Raw genomic sequence first — 19,527 nt, forward strand, 5'->3', positions numbered from 1 at the left:
AAGCCACGTTGTGGCGGTATTGGGCATAAAATAGACGAAGATATCACAGATGTTAGCTCAGGGCCAATCTTCCTCACCAAAAATAAATAAATAAATAAACATCTGGTTTAAAATATATATATAAATCACATTCATAGGGACAGAAAGGAGAATAGTGGTTACCACGGGCTGGGGGAGGGGGAAATGGGAGTAACTGTTTAATGGATATAGAGTTTCAGCAGGGGATGATGAAAAGTTCTGGAGATGGATGGTGGTGATGGTTGCGCAACAATATGACTATATTTAATACTATTGAACGGTACACTTAAAAATGGCTAAAATAGGGGCCGCCCCATGGCCAAGTTGTTAAGTTTGCACACTCCACTTCAGGGCCCGGGATTCCCCTGATTCGGATCCTTGGCGCGGATGTGGCACCGCTCATCAAGCCATGCTGAGGCGGCGTCCCACATGGCACAACCAGAGGCACTCACAACTAGAATATACAACTATGTGCTGGGGGACTTTGAGAAGAAGAAGAAAAAGATTAGCAACAGATGTTAGCTCAGGTGCCAATCTTTGAAAAAAAATGGCTAAAATAGTAAAATATATATATTGTGAAATATATGTGTGTATATATACATATATGTATGTGTGTGTGTATAAAATAAGTATATAACCCGTATCACCACACCCAGGTCAACTGCCTTCTTCCCCAGAGCCCAAGCTATGCTCTTGGCACTCGTAGTCATGTTGATGGAGAGGGTCTGGTGCCGAGGGTCGGGATAGGGAGAGGCAGAATCTCTCCGGGACCTCCATAACCATCTGGACATTTTATCGTTTGATTTCTACTTTTAGATGCTCTGCAAGTGCTGGATGTGAGTCAGCTGAATTTTTTTTTTCTTTAACAGTAGCCACAAGGAGAAGAAGAAAACATTTTGACACCTAACCTCATTGACATCGACATCTAACGCCTTTTATCTCCTGCCCCCTGCCCTTACATTTGTGGTGGATCTTGACCTACATTTCGTTTCCAAGTCACAGACGGCTGACTGTGGCTCTGTCTTTTGTTTTTTTTTTGCTCTACCTACCAGCACTGGGTTTCTTACCCAAAAGAGAGGTTCCTAAAGATGTGTAAACGGAATTTGGGATAAGATAAATCATATTTTAAAGGTTCCCTGAAGGAATCATAGAAAGGAACGTTCTTGGATGGTGAATAAACTGGCCTCTATTTCAGTGCTTCTCAGTCTTTGTAGATCTCAACCCACAGTAAGAAATACATTTTACATCACCCCCAGTACACACACGCATACATCCAACTGACCCAAACTTTTCACAAAACAATACTTGGCCTTACGACATGAGATACAGTCTGAAATTTTACCCTAATCTCTTCTGTAAAAATGCTGGTTGCAACCCACTAAAACTGATTTCATGACTCATTAATAGGATGCAGCTCACAGTGTGAAAACTCTATACCAATTTAAATATTTTATCAATCCACATGTTTCTGTTTTGCATATTGTGCCTATAGTTTGACTGCCTACATGTTACATTCTATATGGTGGAGGAAATCTAGTCCCTATGAGATGAGAGGCGGTAACTCTTCCAGACTCTGTGGGGAAAAAAATAGGGAATATTCACCTCAGCTTTGTGCTTCCCCTGCCAGCATGGGGGACTGATAAACTCTAGGTTTCCTCCCACCTGGAAGTTAACCTTTGTTCTGAGAGAGAGTGTTTGAGGGAGGGAAACAGAAATTTTTTTTCCAGCTCTTTCTTCCCATACAAATTTAAAGTTCTTTTAGTTTTTCAATTTTCTCTTTGATAATCTCCTTTCTCTCACTGTCTCCTCAGAAAGAGTTATTCAAGTCCACAAAACAGTTAAATGACTCAACACCCAGATCCGTATCCTCTTTTAAATTGTGTCCTCTCGACTAGCCACCCCCCACCCCAGCCAAACAAGGGACAGCAGGAAAAATCGGGGATGAAGGCTGCCCGAGAGAAGGTGAGCAGAAAGAAGAAACAGGATGGCTTAATAGGTATTGGCTGAGTGAACTGGCTAGTCCTTTTGTGTGGGCTTTGCTAGGTGAGGAACATCGGAGGGAAGCGGACTTTGCGTGGCTGTGCTGGCCAGCGCCTCACCTTGTGCTTTGTACCCAACGGCAGCTCCAGCTCCAGGCCCGGGGGCGGTGGGAGGGTTTGCACTTTCCTTTCACTTTCTCAGGCCACCTAAACCTGACACCTGGGGACAGAACTACAGTTCCCACCACGCAGCGAGGCAGGAGGAAGAAGGGGCACCGAGGGCCGAAAAGGAAAACAAGGAGAAAAGAGAACGTTACCTGCTAGCGGAGGTGAGAGAGAAAGACAGGTAAGCAACAGGTGAACCAGGAAGGTGGAGGCTGCGGGATGCGGGTTGGAGGGCGCCGGCCGGGGGACACTGCTCCTTTCTGCTTGCAGGGCATTAGGCTAAGTTAAAGGGGACTTCCATGGAAACATGAGGACTTACTTGAGGAGGGGAGACATGGAAGGAAGATTTCAGCTCAAGTTGCAGTGATAAGACGCCGGAAGTGGAATAGCTTTCTTTATTTGAAAAGCCAGAGGGAAAAAAAGTGGTTTGATTGTATCTCTTGTCTGCTGGATCATTTAACTATAGGTGATTTCAGAGGCGTCCAAGAGAGGTATGGGATCCTTCTTCACCATTTAGAGCTTGAGGTTTTTACACACAGATTGGATATTTGTGTGCATTTTAATTTGTGATGACATAGACTTGTCCTTTTCTATGACTTTAGAGAAAATGAAAGAATAAAACTGGGAGGAGTGAAGAAGGCAGAAGCACATCAAATTTAACCATCAAATGGAATAAGATTTCATGTATTTTTATCAGACATTTGATGAGGAGATCCAACACAATATCATATGAAGAACAGTGGGAGGGCCTAGGGATGTTTGCCCCGAGGGGATGTGCTTGCTGCTTCAAATATCTGACGGGGCCATCATGTGGAAGAGGAATCTGCCGAGTCCTGGTGTAGCACAAGGGTCAACTGATGGAAACCCCAGGGAGATCCATTTCAACCCCATGCAAGTTAGAGCTGCTCACGCAAAATGGATTTTTTTCAGGAGATAGTGAGTTGCTCGTGATCAAAGATATTGAAGCATAGGTGGATATTTCAGCAGAGATGCTGAAAGTGGGCATAAAGTTTCAGGTGAGTGATTGTGTTGATCAACGTTTCCCAAACCTGGCTGGTGATCAGAATCCCCTGGGAAGTGTGTGCATATTTGTGTGTGCATGTTTTTAAATCTATTTAGCAATTCTGGGATGGGCTCCAGGAATATATAGTTTTAATTATCTCCCCCAGATAATTCTGATGTAATCAGTCAGTTTGGGAAACACTGTCATTAGAAACGTTATTTTCAGGCCTATGGTAAAGTGTACCATAAACATTCTAACCACAGTTTGCATTTTGAATAGTCTCAAAATCCTAATTTCCTACTCAAGAAAAATTAGGTGCCAAACAGAAGAAAAAGGCCATGTCAGTCCTCCCTAAACTGACTTCTCTGTCGGATCTGGTCAGCCCTGGTTGCTGGTTGCCTGGACATTCAGTCTTCCGATAGTTGGGAGCGTTCCTTCCCATGTGAGATGAAGAGAGGATGACAGTAGGCATGTCTGCCAACTGATGAATGGCAGGTGAACACTCCTGTGGGCATCTCCTCTGCCATCCTGCTGCTCTCCAGGCACTCGATGGAGCGTGGGGCACCTGGTCTCTAGTGTTCACTGTCTACTGGGCCCGGCAGAGAGTAGCAGTAGAACCTCTTCATTCAGAGTACGCCTCTAAACTGACGTCAACCCACGAGGGCAGGTGTGGGCTTGTGGGACAGCTCTCCTGCACCTGACTAGTAATTAGTGTCCTTCTCAGAACCACAAGGATGTCAGTGCTATGAAAGCAGTGACCTCCCTCTGTCTTGTCCTGTCCTGGGCCCCAAGTGCCTAGAATAGTGCCCGGCACATGGTAGGTGCTCGCTAAAGAGACGCTGAATTCCTTCTTTTCTTCCTTGGTCCATTCTAGGTGGCAAGAGCCATGCAATTCTCCGGCTCAGCCAGGGCAGCTGATGAGAACGTCGACTATTTGTTCAAGATTATCCTCATTGGCGATTCCAATGTGGGGAAGACGTGTGTGGTGCAGCATTTCAGATCCGGCGTCTACACAGAGACACAGCAGAACACAATCGGGGTGGACTTCACTGTGCGCTCCCTTGAAATCGATGGCAAGAAAGTGAAGGTCAGAGGGGCACGGGGTCGGCTCCGCCTCTTTTAGCCGGAGTTCCTAACACTGAAGCACACATCTGAGGAATAAAGGATTTACATAGAAAACACAAAATCATAAAAGAACCAGAACGAAACCTGGGAGTATTTATTTTTATCATTGTGGAATGGGAAAATGAGCCTTTTGAGTAAGAACCCAGAATGCATGAAGGAAAATATTGCTCAATCATAATTATCTAAAGGTCAAATGTATACATTTCTATATAACAATATAAAGGTCAAATTTCTACATACTCAAAAATACCATAAATAGAGTCAAAAGATGAATGAAAAACTGGAAAGAAACATTTGCAAATATAGGACTTGACAAAGGGCTAATTTCTTTAATTTGAAAAGAGCTCTGATAAATAAGAAAAAGACCAACAACCAAGTACAAAAAGGAAGCAATTCATAGATTGGACAAAACTGCTCTTTCACAGATTTTATCAGAACTAGCTCCTAAATTATGTCATGTAAAGGTGCCCATCCTCACTCACAATTAAAGAAGTGCAAATTAAAATAAGTGAGATACTATCTTTTCCCCATTTGATTAGAAAAGATCAAAAAGTGTTGGTGAAAATGTAATAACCAGATCTTGTTTGGGATCCTGATTAAATGAAAAGAACGGTAAAAAGACATTTTGGAGACAATCAAGAAAATTTTTATACAGTCTGGATATTAGATGATACCAAGGGGCCGGCCCGGTGGCACAGTGGTTAAGTGCGCACGTTCCACTTTGGTCGCCCGGGCTTTGCTGGTTCGGATCCCAGGTGCCAACATGGCACCGCTTGGTACGCCATGCTGTGGTAGGCATCCCACATAGAAAGTAGAGGAAGATGGGCACAGATCTTAGCTCAGGGCCAGTCTTCCTCAGCAAAAAGAGGAGGAATGGCAGCAGATGTTAGCTCAGGGCTAATCTTCCTCAAATAAATAAATAAATAAATAAATAAATGATACTAAAGAGTTATTGAAAAGTTTATTAGCGGTGATAATGACATTGTGGTTATGTAAGAAAATGTCCCTTTTTCTTATTGCTTTTTCTCCCCAAATCTTCCCAGTACCTAGTTGTATATTTTAGTTGTGGGTCCTTCTATTTGTGGCATGTGGGACGCCGCCTCAGCATGGCCTGATAAGCGGTGCCATGTCCGCACCCAGGATCTGAACTGACGAAACCCCGGGCCGCCGAAGCAGAGCGCATGAACTTAACCACTCGGCCATGGGGCTGGCCCCAGAAAGTGTCCATTTTTATTTTGTTTTGTTTTTTTTTTTTTTTGGAGGAAGATTAGCCCTCAGCTAACTACTGCCAGTCCTCCTCTTTTTGCTGAGGAAGCCTGGCTCTGAGCTAACATCCGTGCCCTTCCTCTAGTTTATACGTGGGACGCCTACCACAGCATGGCTGCCAAGCAGTGCCATGTCCGCACCCGGGATCCGAACCAGCGAACCCCGGGCCGCCGAGAAGCGGAACGTGCGAACTTAACCGCTGCGCCACCGGGCCGGCCCCAGAAAGTGTCCATTTTTATAAGGATGTATGTTGGTGTAAGGAGGGGTGAACTGATGTGAGGTCTTGGGTTTGCTTTAAAAGAATACCTCAAGGAGGGGCTGGCCCCGTGGCCGAGTGGTTAAGTTCGCGCGCTCCGCTGCAGGCGGCCCAGTGTTTCATCGGTTCGAATCCTGGGCGCAGACATGGCACTGCTCATCAAACCACGCTGAGGCAGCGTCCCACATGCCACAACTAGAAGGACCCACAACAAAGAATATACAACTATGTACTGGGGGGCTTTGGGGAGAAAAGGGAAAAAAATACAATCTTTAAAAAGAAAAAAAGAATACCTCAAGGAAATCAACCGAAAGGGCTAAATGAAGCAAGAGTGTCAAAATTTTGATAATTATTGAATCTGGATAATGGATATATGAGGGCCTGTTGTTTTATTCTCTCTAGTTTCATGTATGTTTGCAAACTTTCTTTAAAAAATAAGTATTGGGGCAGGCCAGGTGACATAGTGGTTAAGTTCGTGCCCTCTGCTTCGGCAGCCTGGGGTTTGCAGGTTCGGATCCTGCATGTGGACCTCTACTCTGCTCATTGAGCTATGCTGTGGCAGTGTCCCACGTATAAAGTAGAGGAAGGTTGGCACAGATGTTAGCTCAGGGATAATCTTTCTCAAGCAAAAAAGAGGAAGAAGGGCATGGATATAAGCTCAGGGCCAATCTTCCTCACAAAGAAAATAATAAGTACTATAAATAGTGTGAGAGTATGAAGAAACAGTACCCTCACATACTGTTGGAGGGTGTATACTTTGCTGCTACCGCTTGGGACTGTAATTTGGATGGTATTATTATGGGAACACTCCTAAACGCGAACAGCTGAGTGGTCCTTTAACATCTAAAACAGTTCAGCCAATGCTGTCACCTTTGCCAGTATTAGTATCAATGGGCAGGCTCAAAAGATAAACCCCAAAATCTGGATGATGGGTGATTGAGGGTGAAAAACCAAAAGAACACCAGATCCCAGGACATTAGATTCACCCTTCCAACTCAAGCATCCCTTAGGTGGTGACTCCCAAACCTAAAAGCACATCCAAATTACCCTGGGAAGCAACTGAAAAAATAGATTCCTGGGCCCCACGCCAGACCTACTGAATCTGGGTATCTCGAAGTGAGACAAGGAAACTGTTTTTCAGATGGCTTAAGTGAGCAAGTTCCCATCAGGTGTGGGAGCTCCTCATCAGATCCCCTTTCCCCCCCTTCTCCAGATGCAGGTGTGGGACACCGCAGGCCAGGAGCGCTTCCGGACCATCACCCAAAGCTACTACCGCAGTGCCCACGCGGCCATCATCGCCTATGACCTCACCCGGCGGTCCACCTTCGAGTCTGTTCCTCACTGGATTCACGAGATAGAAAAATATGGAGCGGCGAACTTGATCATTATGCTGATCGGTATGACGTTTTCTAAGCGTTTAACTTTTCTTTATGGGTTCCCTGGGCTGATGCTCCTCTTTTCGTGTATTTCTGATGGCAGCAGAACCTGAAATCATAAAAGTGCAAGCAGTGGACGGGACCTAGAAGGCGTCTCGCCCAGAAATTCCCGTCAGATTCGCTTGGGAATGAGAGTGGGGTGGTGCAAACTTGTTAAGAATACAGATTCCAAGGCCCCACCCTAGGTTTCTCATTCCGGACACCTGGATGGGGCCCAGACATCTAGATGAAGGCACACCCCAGCTGATTCGATGCACACACCTGTGTAGACCACACAGGAACACAGGAAGTACTCTGTAGTCTGAGGTTCAGAGTCAGATGTACCCAAATCCCCGAGGGAGCCACTCAGGTGAATGTAACTGACTACACCCTTGAATGACTTCTTACACCTGTTAAGATCCAATGACTCTTAACAACAAACTACCATCAAAATTAACAGTAACTTTAACTCCCCAAAGTGAACTCACAGCTTGAAATGTGAGCAAACCCATTGCACATTCAGAAAGTGTAATGTTTCTGTCACTTCTCTAGAGTTTTAGTTTTTGCTGGCAGAGCTGCCTTTTCCTCCCTCCAAAGTACACTGCAGTTTCCCAAGTGGCTGCTTAATTTTGGCAAACTGACTTAGGCCTTTGCTACTTAAAGCTTGGTCTGTGGACCAGCAGCATCAGCATCACCTTGGAGTTTGCTGAAAGTGCAAGGTCTCAGGCCCCATTCCAGACCTACTGAATCAGAATCTACATTTTAACAGGATCCTAGAGAGCTTCCTATGCAAATTAAAGTTTGCAGAGCACAGGTCTAGATAGCTAGCTATCGGACTGAGAAAGAGCTAAACATACCATGTTTAATGGGTGACTTATCGATAGACAAGCATATCCTGGCTCTGTGGCAAGTTACCCTCTGAGACTTAGTTTTTTCATCTATAAGAAGCAACTAATACTTTCTGGGGTGGTTGTAAAGATTTGATGAGATAATGTGTGTACTTTGTTAGGAGTGCCTGACACATAGTTAAGTGCTGAATAAGGGATAGGATTTGTTTCTAGAAGGTTCATTTATTTGAAGGAACTAACTCATTTATGTTCCTCAAAGAATGGGGGCTTATGGTGAGGGTACAAGTCCCTGGGATCTAGGAAAAGCCAGCAGTCAAGCCCCAGCCAGAGCAGGAACCACAGTGGAGCCCAGCCACCACTAACAAGCGAGAAGTTTGACAGTCTCCTCTCAGGCCTGGCTCTGTGAACCAGCCTCCTCGCCCTCCATCATGCATCTGTTTCCTCTGTCTTGGAGCTGCGTCTTACGTGCAGGATCGCGGGGGCCTGCCACGCTGTCTCACCCCTGAACCCTCCCTCATGGAGTCTGTCAAAGCTTCCTTCCCCCGCCAGCTCCAGTCACAAATCCCCGCATTCTCTCAGTATCCACTAGCTCACATTCCTTAGAAAGGGAATCCTTTCCATGGCAAAGCCTGACCCAAGCTGCGGGCCAACCTAAGGATGCGCAGGCCTGGGATAAGGTGCCCACCTGGACCAAGCAGCTGGGGGCTGACGGCGGAGGCAGTCCCGGGATGCAAAGCCTGGCTGCGGCTGGGCCGTAGAAGAGGTCATTGGCACATCTAGTCCATTTATTATTACTGTCATGATTCCAGAAAGAACTTGTTGTTTTAGAACCATCTTTTTCCTGAGTCTTTTCTGTTTCATAGTCTAGCCCCTATCTTATGCACAGACTTGGAGAAAATGCTGCTTTGGGACTCGTTCTGCTTCTCCTAACTTAAGAATCAAAGTCGTTCTGAGAGCCTGGACTGGGCTCGCCCCTTCCTGCTGTATCAGATCTTAAAGCCCCAGATTCCACAGTCTGCTGCCCAAGTCAAGGCCCTTCACATCTCGTCCTCGCGGTTTTTCAGAGGGGCTGTGTCTTGTCCCACATGGCAGAAACCAGAAAAGAGATTAATGAGGCCGGGAGGGCTACCACATAGGGGGCAACTCATCTCTTCTGGGAGGAGCGAGATGCCTCCTTTCTTCTCTAACCTCTCACCCAAAGGTTCCCTTTGGAACAAGAAGCTTTTGTGATTTGACTTCAGATGTAAATGACAGTTCTAACGGCAGAGTTCAGAGTTATAAAAATAAACACTAACGCTGAAAAGAGCTATATTTCTCCCACAACAACCACTTCTGGGAAGCGCCGAGAAGGAAGCTGGCCACGGTTTCCAACACCCTTCATGACAATTGCTCCCTGACAAGCAGGGCCCCACCCCTGAGGCTCAAGGACAGAAGAGATGCTAGGAAGATGCTGATGACAGGTGACATTTACTAAACACTTAGTAGGGTCCAGGCGCTGTTCTGAGTCCTCTCCTGGGTCACTTCATTTAATCCTCCCAACAATTCTAAGGAGCAGAGACTACTAGCCTCATTTTCCGATTAGGAAACCGAGGCATCTGGAGGTTAAGTATCCTGCTGGGTAACTCAGCCAGGTTACCTACTGAGAGATGAGGCGGGATTTGAAGCATGCCACTTGGTTCCCAGAGTCCCCCGTGGGTTTCGTTCCTTTCCAGCTGCTTTCCAGTAGCTGATTAGGCCAGACAGTGACGTGGAGCTCCCAGAAGCTCTGGTTTAGGCGTTGTCTGTGTCTACTCTAGTGCCTGGACATGGGGACCAGACAGATTTGCATTCACATCTCCCTCTCTGTCCTTCCTGTCTGAACTTGGGCTTGTGACTTACTCTCTAAATTTCTACTTCCTCATCTATAAAACTGGTGCCTACTTCAAAGATACTGTTGAGTTGAAAGGTCAAATAAGGTAACCTATAGAAAGCACTTAGCACAGTGCTAAGACCTCAGTAAAGGGAAGCTGTTATTTCCTACTAGAGCAAAGATGAGGAGAGACTCTGCTGTGCTGTACAGAGGGGCTCAGAGGCCCACGGGCTGAAGAGCTGAGCAGACAGCAAAGGACATTCGTGACCTCCAGGGATGGCAGGAAACCCACCACTGGGGATATCTCCCAGAGAGGGGACACATGGGTGTGAGTAACATGCGTCTCACTGAGGGGCGTGAAGCCATTCTCTTCATACTTGAGGTTTCCCCAGGAAGGTGGACTGGATCTCTTTTCCATTAAATTTACATGCCTCCCAGGAAGCCCTGAAGCAAGCCTTCCTCAGGGCTTCGAAGCCTGCAATGCAAAGCTGCCCTCCCTCTGGAGTTCCCTCCCCTCGGAGCTATCTTTGGAAGACCACACCCTTGCTCCACGCCCAGGCCTCGCTTCTGGGCACCGCCCTTAACTACCAATTACTCTGCGGCAGAAACAGATGGGGCAAAGGAGAGTAACAAACGCCACGATGTTGTGGGATTTCCAGGAATCTCACACAGTTTTTGTGGCATTTACTCCCTGCTCTGTCTCCTGTAACAACTACTTCTGTCTCACTTCTTAATTCATTCTAGAAATGCCCCCAAAGATGATCTGGACGTGTCCCCAGCGTTCCAGTTTATGACATGTCCAGTCTCGAGGACTGACACAATGGGTCTTCCTGTTTTCTCTCAGTGGCCTCCTCCCCTTGATCTAGAAAATTCAAATGTGCGGTTCCCTCACGTAAGTGTCCCTGCCCTTTTCACTATATTTTCCATGCTGTCTCCACATTTCTTCATCCAAGCATCTCTCTCTCTCCCAAGTTTACCCCAGCCCCCAGCAGCCACTTCGCCACCACACAAATGTCAAAGAGATGCTTGTGCATTGATTTGTACTCTTCTTCCGGCCGTTCACAGGAAGCCCAGCTCCTAGTTATGTCCCTCTGTTTAAAATCCTCGGTTTTCCCCCATTACCCTCAAGATAACGCACAAATTCCCAAGCTCCACCGACAGGGCCCCCTGCTTTCCTCCTGGAGATGGCTGGCTGATCTTTCTCACTCTCTTTGCTCTGTTCGTGATCGTAACTCTTCATACCTTGCGTCAGAGTAAGGAGCCAGCTTCCTTTTGTAGGTTTTACTGGACCTCTGTCTCATAACTATCTTTGGTATCTGATATTTGTCCCCTTAGGGTCTCAGGCAAACCTTCCGCTTCAACTCATCATATTTACAGGTCTCCAGTCTCCCAGCAAAAACTCTTAGAGCTAAAGATTTCAGAGTTCAGCATCTGTCAGATCTTAGGGGGTCGCATCCTTTGTTACTTAACACCCTCAGCAGGACCTGGCCAGCGCCCCGTGGTCAAATGCTTTAATATTCCTACAGTGAAGTGTATGAATAGTCATACAAAGTGGGTTAAATAAACACTTCAAATGGCCAGTGTAGGGCAGATCTTACTGTCAGATTAATTACCAAACAACTTAGGGGTTCAGAGGTTTTGGATTTTGGGAAATGTGGATAAGGGATTGTACACCTGTGCTACTCAACTTGTGCCATTCACCTGGTCGTTAGCATATATTATTTCATGGCCTGTCTTGGATCGGTAAAGTCGGGTACAGCCATTTAACTGTCCGTGTGCCTCTCTTGCCTCCCTAACAAGATGAAGAACCTCTTCCTTTGGGGCAGGGCCTAAATTTCCGGGTGCTCAGCACAGTACACTTAGCAAGTGAGGACTTGTGTTGCAGGCAGCAAGCACGTGGTTTCTTCCCCACCCACCAGCTGTCCTGGCTCATCCTGAGGTGCAGCCACCAGTTGTTCCGAGGCAGGACGGTGTTAACCTGGTGTGGCGATGGGGCAGGTGGGAGGAGCAGATCATAAAAGTCAGAACCAGTGCAACCCAGTGATATTGAACCCAAAGTGAGCTCGCTCACCTGTTGCACAGCAAGCCAATCTCTGACACCAGATGTAGTGGAAGAATGTAGGAATTTTGTTTTTTAATTTTTTAAAATTTTTCCTTTTTCTCCCAATACCCCCTGGTACATAGTTGTGTATTTTTAGTTGTGGGTCCTTCTGGTTGTGGCATGTGGGATGCCGCCTCAGCATGGTTTGACGAGCAGTGCCATGTCAGCACCCAGGATCCGAACTGGCAAAACCCTGGGCCGCTGAAGCAGAGCATGCGAACTTAACCACTCGGCCATTGGGCCAGCCCCTGTAGGAATTTTATTATTGCACAGCACTGAGCGAGGAGAAAGGGCAGCTAACGCTGAAATCCCAAACTCCCTGAAAAGCTAAAAGAAAGGGTTTTTATTTGGGGTTTTAGGTAGGGGAGAGGGAGCATATGGCCTTGAGACTACTTGCAGAGAGGAGGGAGCCCGTGACCTTGCTGGTCAGCAGCTTTCCCACCAGCCTGTAGCCCCTTACGGGGAGGAGATAACAAATCCAGGTGGTTGTCTTTGGCCATTTGTCTCCATGGCGTAGAGTGGATTCTGGAGCCAGGAAGCCAGGGAGTAAGCAGGGAATGCATGCTTTGGTTTTAATCTCATATATGCTGGGTTTAACGTAGGGAAACTGATCTCAGGGCCAGTATCACCAGCCCAGAATCTGCAGATCAAAGTGAGGGATGCAAGGGGCAGACCAGACTCCTGACTCAGGGATTCCCACTCCTACGACACCACTTTCTCCACCAAGGGCTCTGACACATTTCTTCTAGAAGCAGAGCTGTGGCCTGAACTTAAACCTCACTAGCTATAAAAACGCATACAGTTTTCTTGGAGGTACCTGGATTCGTTTCCTGTGGCTGCTGTAACAAATTCCCATAAACTAGGTGTCTTAAAACAACAGAAATTTGTTCTATCTCATTCTGGAGGCCAGAAATCCGAACTCAGGATCACTGGACCGAAACCAAGGTGTCACGAGGGGGCCATGCCCCTCTGGGGGTTCTAGGGGAGCATCTGTTCCTTGCATCCTCCAGCTTCTGAGCTAAAGACCTAAAGCATTCTTTGGCTTGTGGCTGCATCACTCCAGTGTCTGCCTCTGTCTCCACATCACCTCCTCTGTGTGAAATCTCCCCCTCTGCCCTACTCTTACAAGGGTACAGGTGGTGTCATTAGGGCCCACCCAGCTAACCCAGGATTACCTCCCTGTCTCAAGATCCTTACCTTAATCACATCTACAAAGATCCTTTTCCCACATCAGGTCACATGTGCACTTTCCAGTGATTGGAACCTGGAATCTTTGGAGGTCATTTTCCAGCCTACCACCATAGCAGAAGGTGGTATTGTCCACTGGAAAGATTCTTGGAATAAAGTCATTGGGGGATAATTATCATCTAAGTCTAGCTTTGTCAGTGAGCAGGTTGGCGACTGTGACGCTGGGAAAGTATTTTTTTCAGTCTTTTTTATTGGGACATATAAACACACATAAAGAAAGGTACACAAACATTGATTTGTCACAAAGGAGACACTTGTGTCAACACCATCTGGGTCAAGAAAGAGAACATTGCCAGCACCCTCCCCCAAGCTCCCCTGCCTGCTCCTCTCAATTCCCCCCATTCCCCCCCCTCCTTCCCCCCCAAAAGTAAGCAGGCTATGACTTTTTGCGGCAATCACTCTTCCTTTTCTTTATCATTGTACCACCTAACCCACATCTCTAAATGCTGGTTTTATTTTGCTATTGTTTTTGAACTTTACATAAGTGGAATCGCACAGAATGTCTTTTTTGTCTAAGCTTCTCTCCTTCAACATTAAGTTTATGAGTGTCACCCACATCAGTGCATGTAGCTATAACTGATTCTTTTGCATAATTTGTATAATATTCAGTTACACGAATACACTACAAAGTATTTCTCCTTTCTGTTGGTGATGGACACTGGAGTTGTTTTCAGTTTGGGGCCATTAGGAAAATTGTTGCTCTGAACATTCTTGTGTATCTTTCTTGATATGCACGGGCACACGTTTCTGTTGGGTGCATACCTGGGAGCAGAACTGCACGGTCTGGCAACTCTAGCAGATATTCTCAAACCACTTGCTAAGGTGCTTGTTGGCCTCTACACTCCCCCCAGCAGGGTATGTGAATTCTAGTTCTGCATCCTCCCCAGCCCTTGCTATTGTCAGTCCTTTCAATTTCATGCATCCTGATGAGTGAGTCATGGTGTCACTGGTGAATGAATGTGTGTTTCCTTCTTCCTTAATAAGGTTGGACATCTTTGTGTACATGTGTTAGTCCTTCGGAGATTCTCTTTGTGCGGAGCTTTTCAAGTCTCACACCCATTTTTCTACTTGTTGTTTGTCTTTTTCTTATTGATTCCTAGAAGTAGCTTGTGTTTTCTGGAAACGAATCTATGTGTGTTTGGGTCGTCTGGGAAGTTGTTGGGTCAGGATTAGATAGACATGCAAGAGATTTATTGGGAGAAATGGAAGTGAGAGATAAAGAAGAGAGAGCAGAAGGCGGCAGAGAGAGTTTTCTATGAGATGCAGACCTGCCGCTGGGAAGGAGAGAAGAGTCAGACCGAGCACAGTTCTCGGAAAGGTTCATTCAGCCGTGAGCCAAAGTTGCCTGACAGAGGAATATAATCCTGCCCCCTGCAGGCCTCGGCCTGCATGAGTGTCCCCACAGTGGCCTCTGCACTAGCATGGTGACAGGTAGAGTGGGTAGCAGCTGGGCTGCTGTCACCTGTGCTCCCTGCAGCAGGTTCTCTCGAAGGAGGTCAGAACCCTCTGTTGGTTATATGTGTCGCAAATACATCTTCCACCGTGTGGGTTACCTTTTCACTCTGCTGATGGTGTATTTTGATGAATAGACATTCTTAATTTTAATAGATTTCAATCCATCAGTCCTTTCCTTAATGATTATTGCTTCCTGTGTCCTATTTAGGGAAATTCCCCCTAACTGAAGTCATCAAGATATTCTTATATTATCTTTTTGAAGCTTTGTTTGTTTGTTATTATGACTTTTACATTTAGATCTGCAATCTACGCAGAGTTCATTTTGGTGTGTGATGAGAGGTATGAGCTAAAAATGTGTAATTTTTTGTATAAAGACTCAGTTGTCCTAGTACTATTTACTAAAAAGGCAACCTTTTCCACTGCTCTCTGGTACCATCTTTCTGTAAAGGGTACATATATTCATGAGTTTGTTTCTGAACTTTTTATTCTGCTCCTTTGGTCTATTTCATGCATTGTCCTGGAGGACAAAGTATCTTGGATATTACAATGGTTCGTGGCCCTCCAAAGGACCAGATATACAGTATGTCTGTGGTATTAAAATTTCACAGGATCTACACACAAATGTTCATTGCATCTCTATTCATAACAGGCAAAAACTAGAATCAGCTCAATTTCCTTCAATTGGGTGTATAGTTAAACAAATTATGGTACATCCATACCTTGGAACGCTACTCAGCAATGAAAAGGGATGAACTACTGGCACATGCAATGCCCTGGATGGATCTCAAGGGAATTATGCTGAGAGAAAAAAAGCCAATCTCAAAGGATTACCTACTGTATGATTCCTTTTGTATAGCATTCTTGAAATAATGAAATTATACTGATGGAAAGCAGATCAGTGGTTACTAGGGGCTGAGGATTAGAAGTGGTGGGAGGTTATAAAAGGGTAGCATGAGGGAGCACTGTGTGGTGGTGGCACTGTTCTGTATCTGACTGCAGGGTGGTTATAGGAACATACACGTGTGATAAAATTGCATATACTTACACACACACACAGGGGAGTGCGCGGATAACTGGTAAGATCTGAATAAGCTCTGTGGGCTGTACCAATGTCAGTGTCCTGGTTTAGAGATGATATTGTACTATAGTTATGCGGGAGGTTCCCAGTGGGGGAAACAGGGTAAGGAGTACACTGGACCCCCTGGATATATACATTATCCATCTATCTATCTATCTATCTATTATCTATCTATATTTGGAACTTCCTTTGAATCTACAATTGTTTCAAAATAAAAAGTTTTAAAGTTGTTCATGGGGGGGAGAGGTCATTATGAAAAAACAGTTCTAAAAAGGCTCCTTCTGGGGACAATAATGAAAAATAGGTCAAGAAACACTGGTCCAGCCCATCTTAATTACCACAGCTTTGTAATAAATCTTGACATCGAGTAGACCAAGTCCTGTGGGAAAGCTGTTTCGCGTTCAGCTTCCCGCCTCAGAGAAATCAAAGTCCAGTCCTGGATGACCGCGGGGCCTGAAGTGGAGAAGCAGAGGTGAGGGCGTGCTTTTCCTCCTACGGTCAACCCTGGGCCATGCTTGCAAAACCCCTCACGGAACTTTTTGGGGCCATTGAAAATGTTCTATATCTTCAGGTTAAAGGGCAAATACATTTGTCAAAACTCATTGAACTGTACGCTGAGAGCCGGTGCATTTTATTGTATGTAAAATTATAGCTAAAAAAAAGTCCATCATTGTTCATTCCACAGCTTCAGTCCAAGAAATCCTGATCACGGTGTCCTCAGCTAGACCAAGCCCTGTCTCACGGTGTCCAACACTTTATAGTTTGGGGGAAAAGAGTGAAAAGAGGAGCAAAATTCGAAGGAAGAAGAGAGAAGATTGAGAGTCAGCCTGGCACAGTCTTTACCTTGTTAGACTTAGAGGGAATGACAGTCCCTCCCGAGAATTCAGAGGCTCCACCTGTCCCAGCCAATAAAACACACACCTTTGGCCCATTCTCATAGCTCTTACAGATCTCACAGAACAGTGACTTAAGATAGTGGCTTTGTTTCCATACATCCGTGGTTTCATTTCAGTAAATTTGCCCTCAGTTGCTAACTGTGAATGAATGCATGTGTGCATATTTGCTAAACGAAAGTGTTCTTCTTAAAAACCGGATTAAGTTATTCGGTGGAATATTTGCTTCTCTCTCACTCCCAGGGAACAAGTGTGACCTGTGGGAAAACCGGCATGTTCTGTTCGAGGATGCCTGCACACTGGCTGAGAAATACGGCCTCCTTGCTGTTCTGGAGACATCTGCCAAGGAGTCCAGGAACATAGACGAAGTCTTCGTGCTGATGGCCAGAGAGCTGATAGCCCGCAACAGCCTGCAGTTGTATGGGGAGAGCGCCCTGAACAACCTCCCCCTGGATTCCAGTCCAGTTCTTGTGGCCCAGGGTCCGACGGAAAAGACCCACTGCACATGTTGAATATGTTCCTGAGGCCAGTTGCACCCACCATAGGCCATCTCTGAAACCAGAGGGCCCGGATATCCTAGCGTCTGCTGAGCAACACCTCCGACCAACGTGTAGACTTGCCACTAGTCCTCAGTCCTTCCCGCCCAGATGGGAAGCACTTCTGCCTCGATTCACCACGGAGGACGGAACCACTGACTCCGAGGACAGGGGACGCCACTGTCTTTCTGAATTTTGCCTAGTGAAAGCAGGACATAAGGCCTGGGTGTAGGAGGGCAAGCTTTGCTGTTTTTCATCTTTCCGTTTTCTCCCCAACCCTTCCATTGTTTTCTACTGAATTTTGCTTCTCCCTCAGAGAAGAGAGTAGTGAAAGAAAGAAGAAAAGAGGACTATCAAGAGAGGGGAGAGGATGTTTGGAGCATTCTGTAGCAGTTTAAAACAGCTCAGGCCTGGGAGGGTGGGATAAAAGCCTGCAGTGATAAACCAGAATGCTGTTACCCTTGGCTTCCCGACATGCGCCCCACAGGTCTTTAGTCTGGAGCAAAACCTTTTGACGTGAAGACTGGGAAGCCCGTCTTGCCCGATGGTCCAGAGCCACGTGGTGGGGATAGAATTGGTCTTCACTTTATCCTGGCTGGGCTGGTTTCACCACCTCCTAGGATGTGGGAGATGCTTACAATGTCTTTTTCTAAAACACCAAATTATCTGTTGGGTTGGAAGTCATTTCTGAATTGAAATTAAATCAGCTCATAAATGAATATCAAACTCATATTGACCTTGCTGTGTGGCTCTGGGTGTGCTGTGTACCCTCCAGAACCTGTGAGTAATAAACCTTGTTTTTTCATTCCCTGACGTTGTTGCTGACGTGCATCTTGCCATCAGAAGAACCACAAGGGTCAGTCCTGCCACAGCATCGCTCCGAAAGGGGAAATGTCTGTGGGGCTCGCCTCAGGCCCAGGTGAGTGCCCCCATTTCTAGCCAGACATCACTGTCAATAGGCTCAGACCAGCACAAAACAAATAGCCCCTAGCTGCATGTGGCTATTGAGTACTTGAAATGTGGCTAATTTGAATTCAGGACAAGCTCCAAGTGTAAAATACACACCAGATTTTGAAGACTTAGTACCAAAAAAAGAATGTAAATTATCTAACTAATAATTTTATGTTGACTATATGTTGAAATGATATTTTATATATACTAGGTTAAATAAAATATATTATTAACATTTCACCAGTTTCTTTTTTAATGTGGTTACTAGAAAATTTAAAATTACATGCATGGCTCATGCCATGTATCTATTGGACGGTACAATGGAGCGATGCTTCTCAAAATGTGGTTCACCATTGTATGTATGAAAAGGGCCTGGGGATGCTTGTTACCAATTCCTGAGACCCATGACTGACTGATTGAATCAGAATCTTTTCAGAAATCCACACTTCATCCCAGCTGGCCAGATGATTCCCCCCCACACTGAAACTTGAGAACCGCTACTATGCAGAGATTAGGGGAGGATGGGAGTCAGATCACAGAGAATTAATTACCTTTTAATTCATTTCAGTATATGTTTGTTGTTGAAATGAACAACCTATCTTTAGGAAACATGAGGGAAATGTAGTGATATGCCAGAGAGAGTAAATGCATCAAAGCAGATTAACCTTTTTCACATGTACATTATTGTTCTAAAGAAGGGTTTATGCAAAGCAGGATCTCATGAGGTGGATCAGGAATATACCTGGACAAGAGCATGAGCAATATTCAGAGGAGGCCATAAGCACAGTCATTAAGAAGGGTGAGGAAAATTGAGTAGATCAGGGGAGAGAGTGAGCAAAGAAGAAAGAGGCTGAGCAGGACGTGAGATTAATGGCTCACACCAATTTGCCTTCATTTCTCTGCTCATCAGTCTCAACCAGTACCCTGAAAACCTCATCAGCTTCCAGGATTATGCATTCTGGGGATAATCTGAATTAAAATATTCCTACCAACAGGTTACACAGGTGAGAACAAGGTCACCTGACCACCAGCAACCTGTAATTAATCAGCCTGGGCTTCTGTTGAACACAGTGTCACGACAGAAACCCTCACGGACACCAGGAGGGGCTCCGTCTGAGTGGCGTGCCTTTCCCAATGAGGGCACAAAGGTCTGCTCTAAAAAGACGCACAGGCTTTCCTGAAGCTCACCGTGTCTGTAACCGTACTGCGAAGCCGGCTCAGGAGGCCCTGCTGTAGAGCGACTGTGTGTCAACCGAATTCTGGCATTTTTGTCACATCCCCCAAATTGTATAGTTGGTAACAAGTGAGTTATATGAAATTAAGCTCAAAAAGGGACATTTC

General features: G+C 45.8%; 1 protein-coding gene across 2 annotated transcripts; it reads left to right on the forward strand.

The window, feature by feature from the left end:
• Positions 1–1,906: 1,906 nt before the first annotated feature.
• Positions 1,907–18,324, forward strand: RAB19 (RAB19, member RAS oncogene family). Of its 2 annotated transcripts, XM_046670163.1 has the most exons (5): positions 1,907–1,980; positions 2,200–2,343; positions 4,040–4,252; positions 7,026–7,209; positions 16,943–18,324. In XM_046670163.1, the coding sequence occupies exons 3-5, from the start codon at positions 4,052–4,054 to the stop codon at positions 17,209–17,211; spliced, it is 654 nt and encodes a 217-aa protein (XP_046526119.1). In that variant the 5' UTR covers positions 1,907–1,980; positions 2,200–2,343; positions 4,040–4,051; the 3' UTR covers positions 17,212–18,324. The 2 variants fall into 2 exon arrangements, with proteins under 2 accessions (XP_046526119.1, XP_046526118.1); XM_046670162.1 differs by lacking the exons at positions 1,907–1,980; positions 2,200–2,343 and adding an exon at positions 2,965–3,178.
• Positions 18,325–19,527: the final 1,203 nt, after the last annotated feature.

The sequence above is a fragment of the Equus quagga genome, chromosome 8, assembly GCF_021613505.1.
Source record: "Equus quagga isolate Etosha38 chromosome 8, UCLA_HA_Equagga_1.0, whole genome shotgun sequence".
Taxonomy (NCBI): Eukaryota; Metazoa; Chordata; class Mammalia; order Perissodactyla; family Equidae; genus Equus; species Equus quagga.

Coding starts and splice junctions, on each gene's coding strand:
- RAB19 (XM_046670162.1), top strand. CDS start 3,152: ATGCTGAAAGTGGGCATAAAGTTTCAG. Junction 3,179..4,039: donor AAGTGGGCATAAAGTTTCAG/GTGAGTGATTGT, acceptor GGTCCATTCTAG/GTGGCAAGAGCCATGCAATT. Junction 7,210..16,942: donor CTTGATCATTATGCTGATCG/GTATGACGTTTT, acceptor TCTCACTCCCAG/GGAACAAGTGTGACCTGTGG.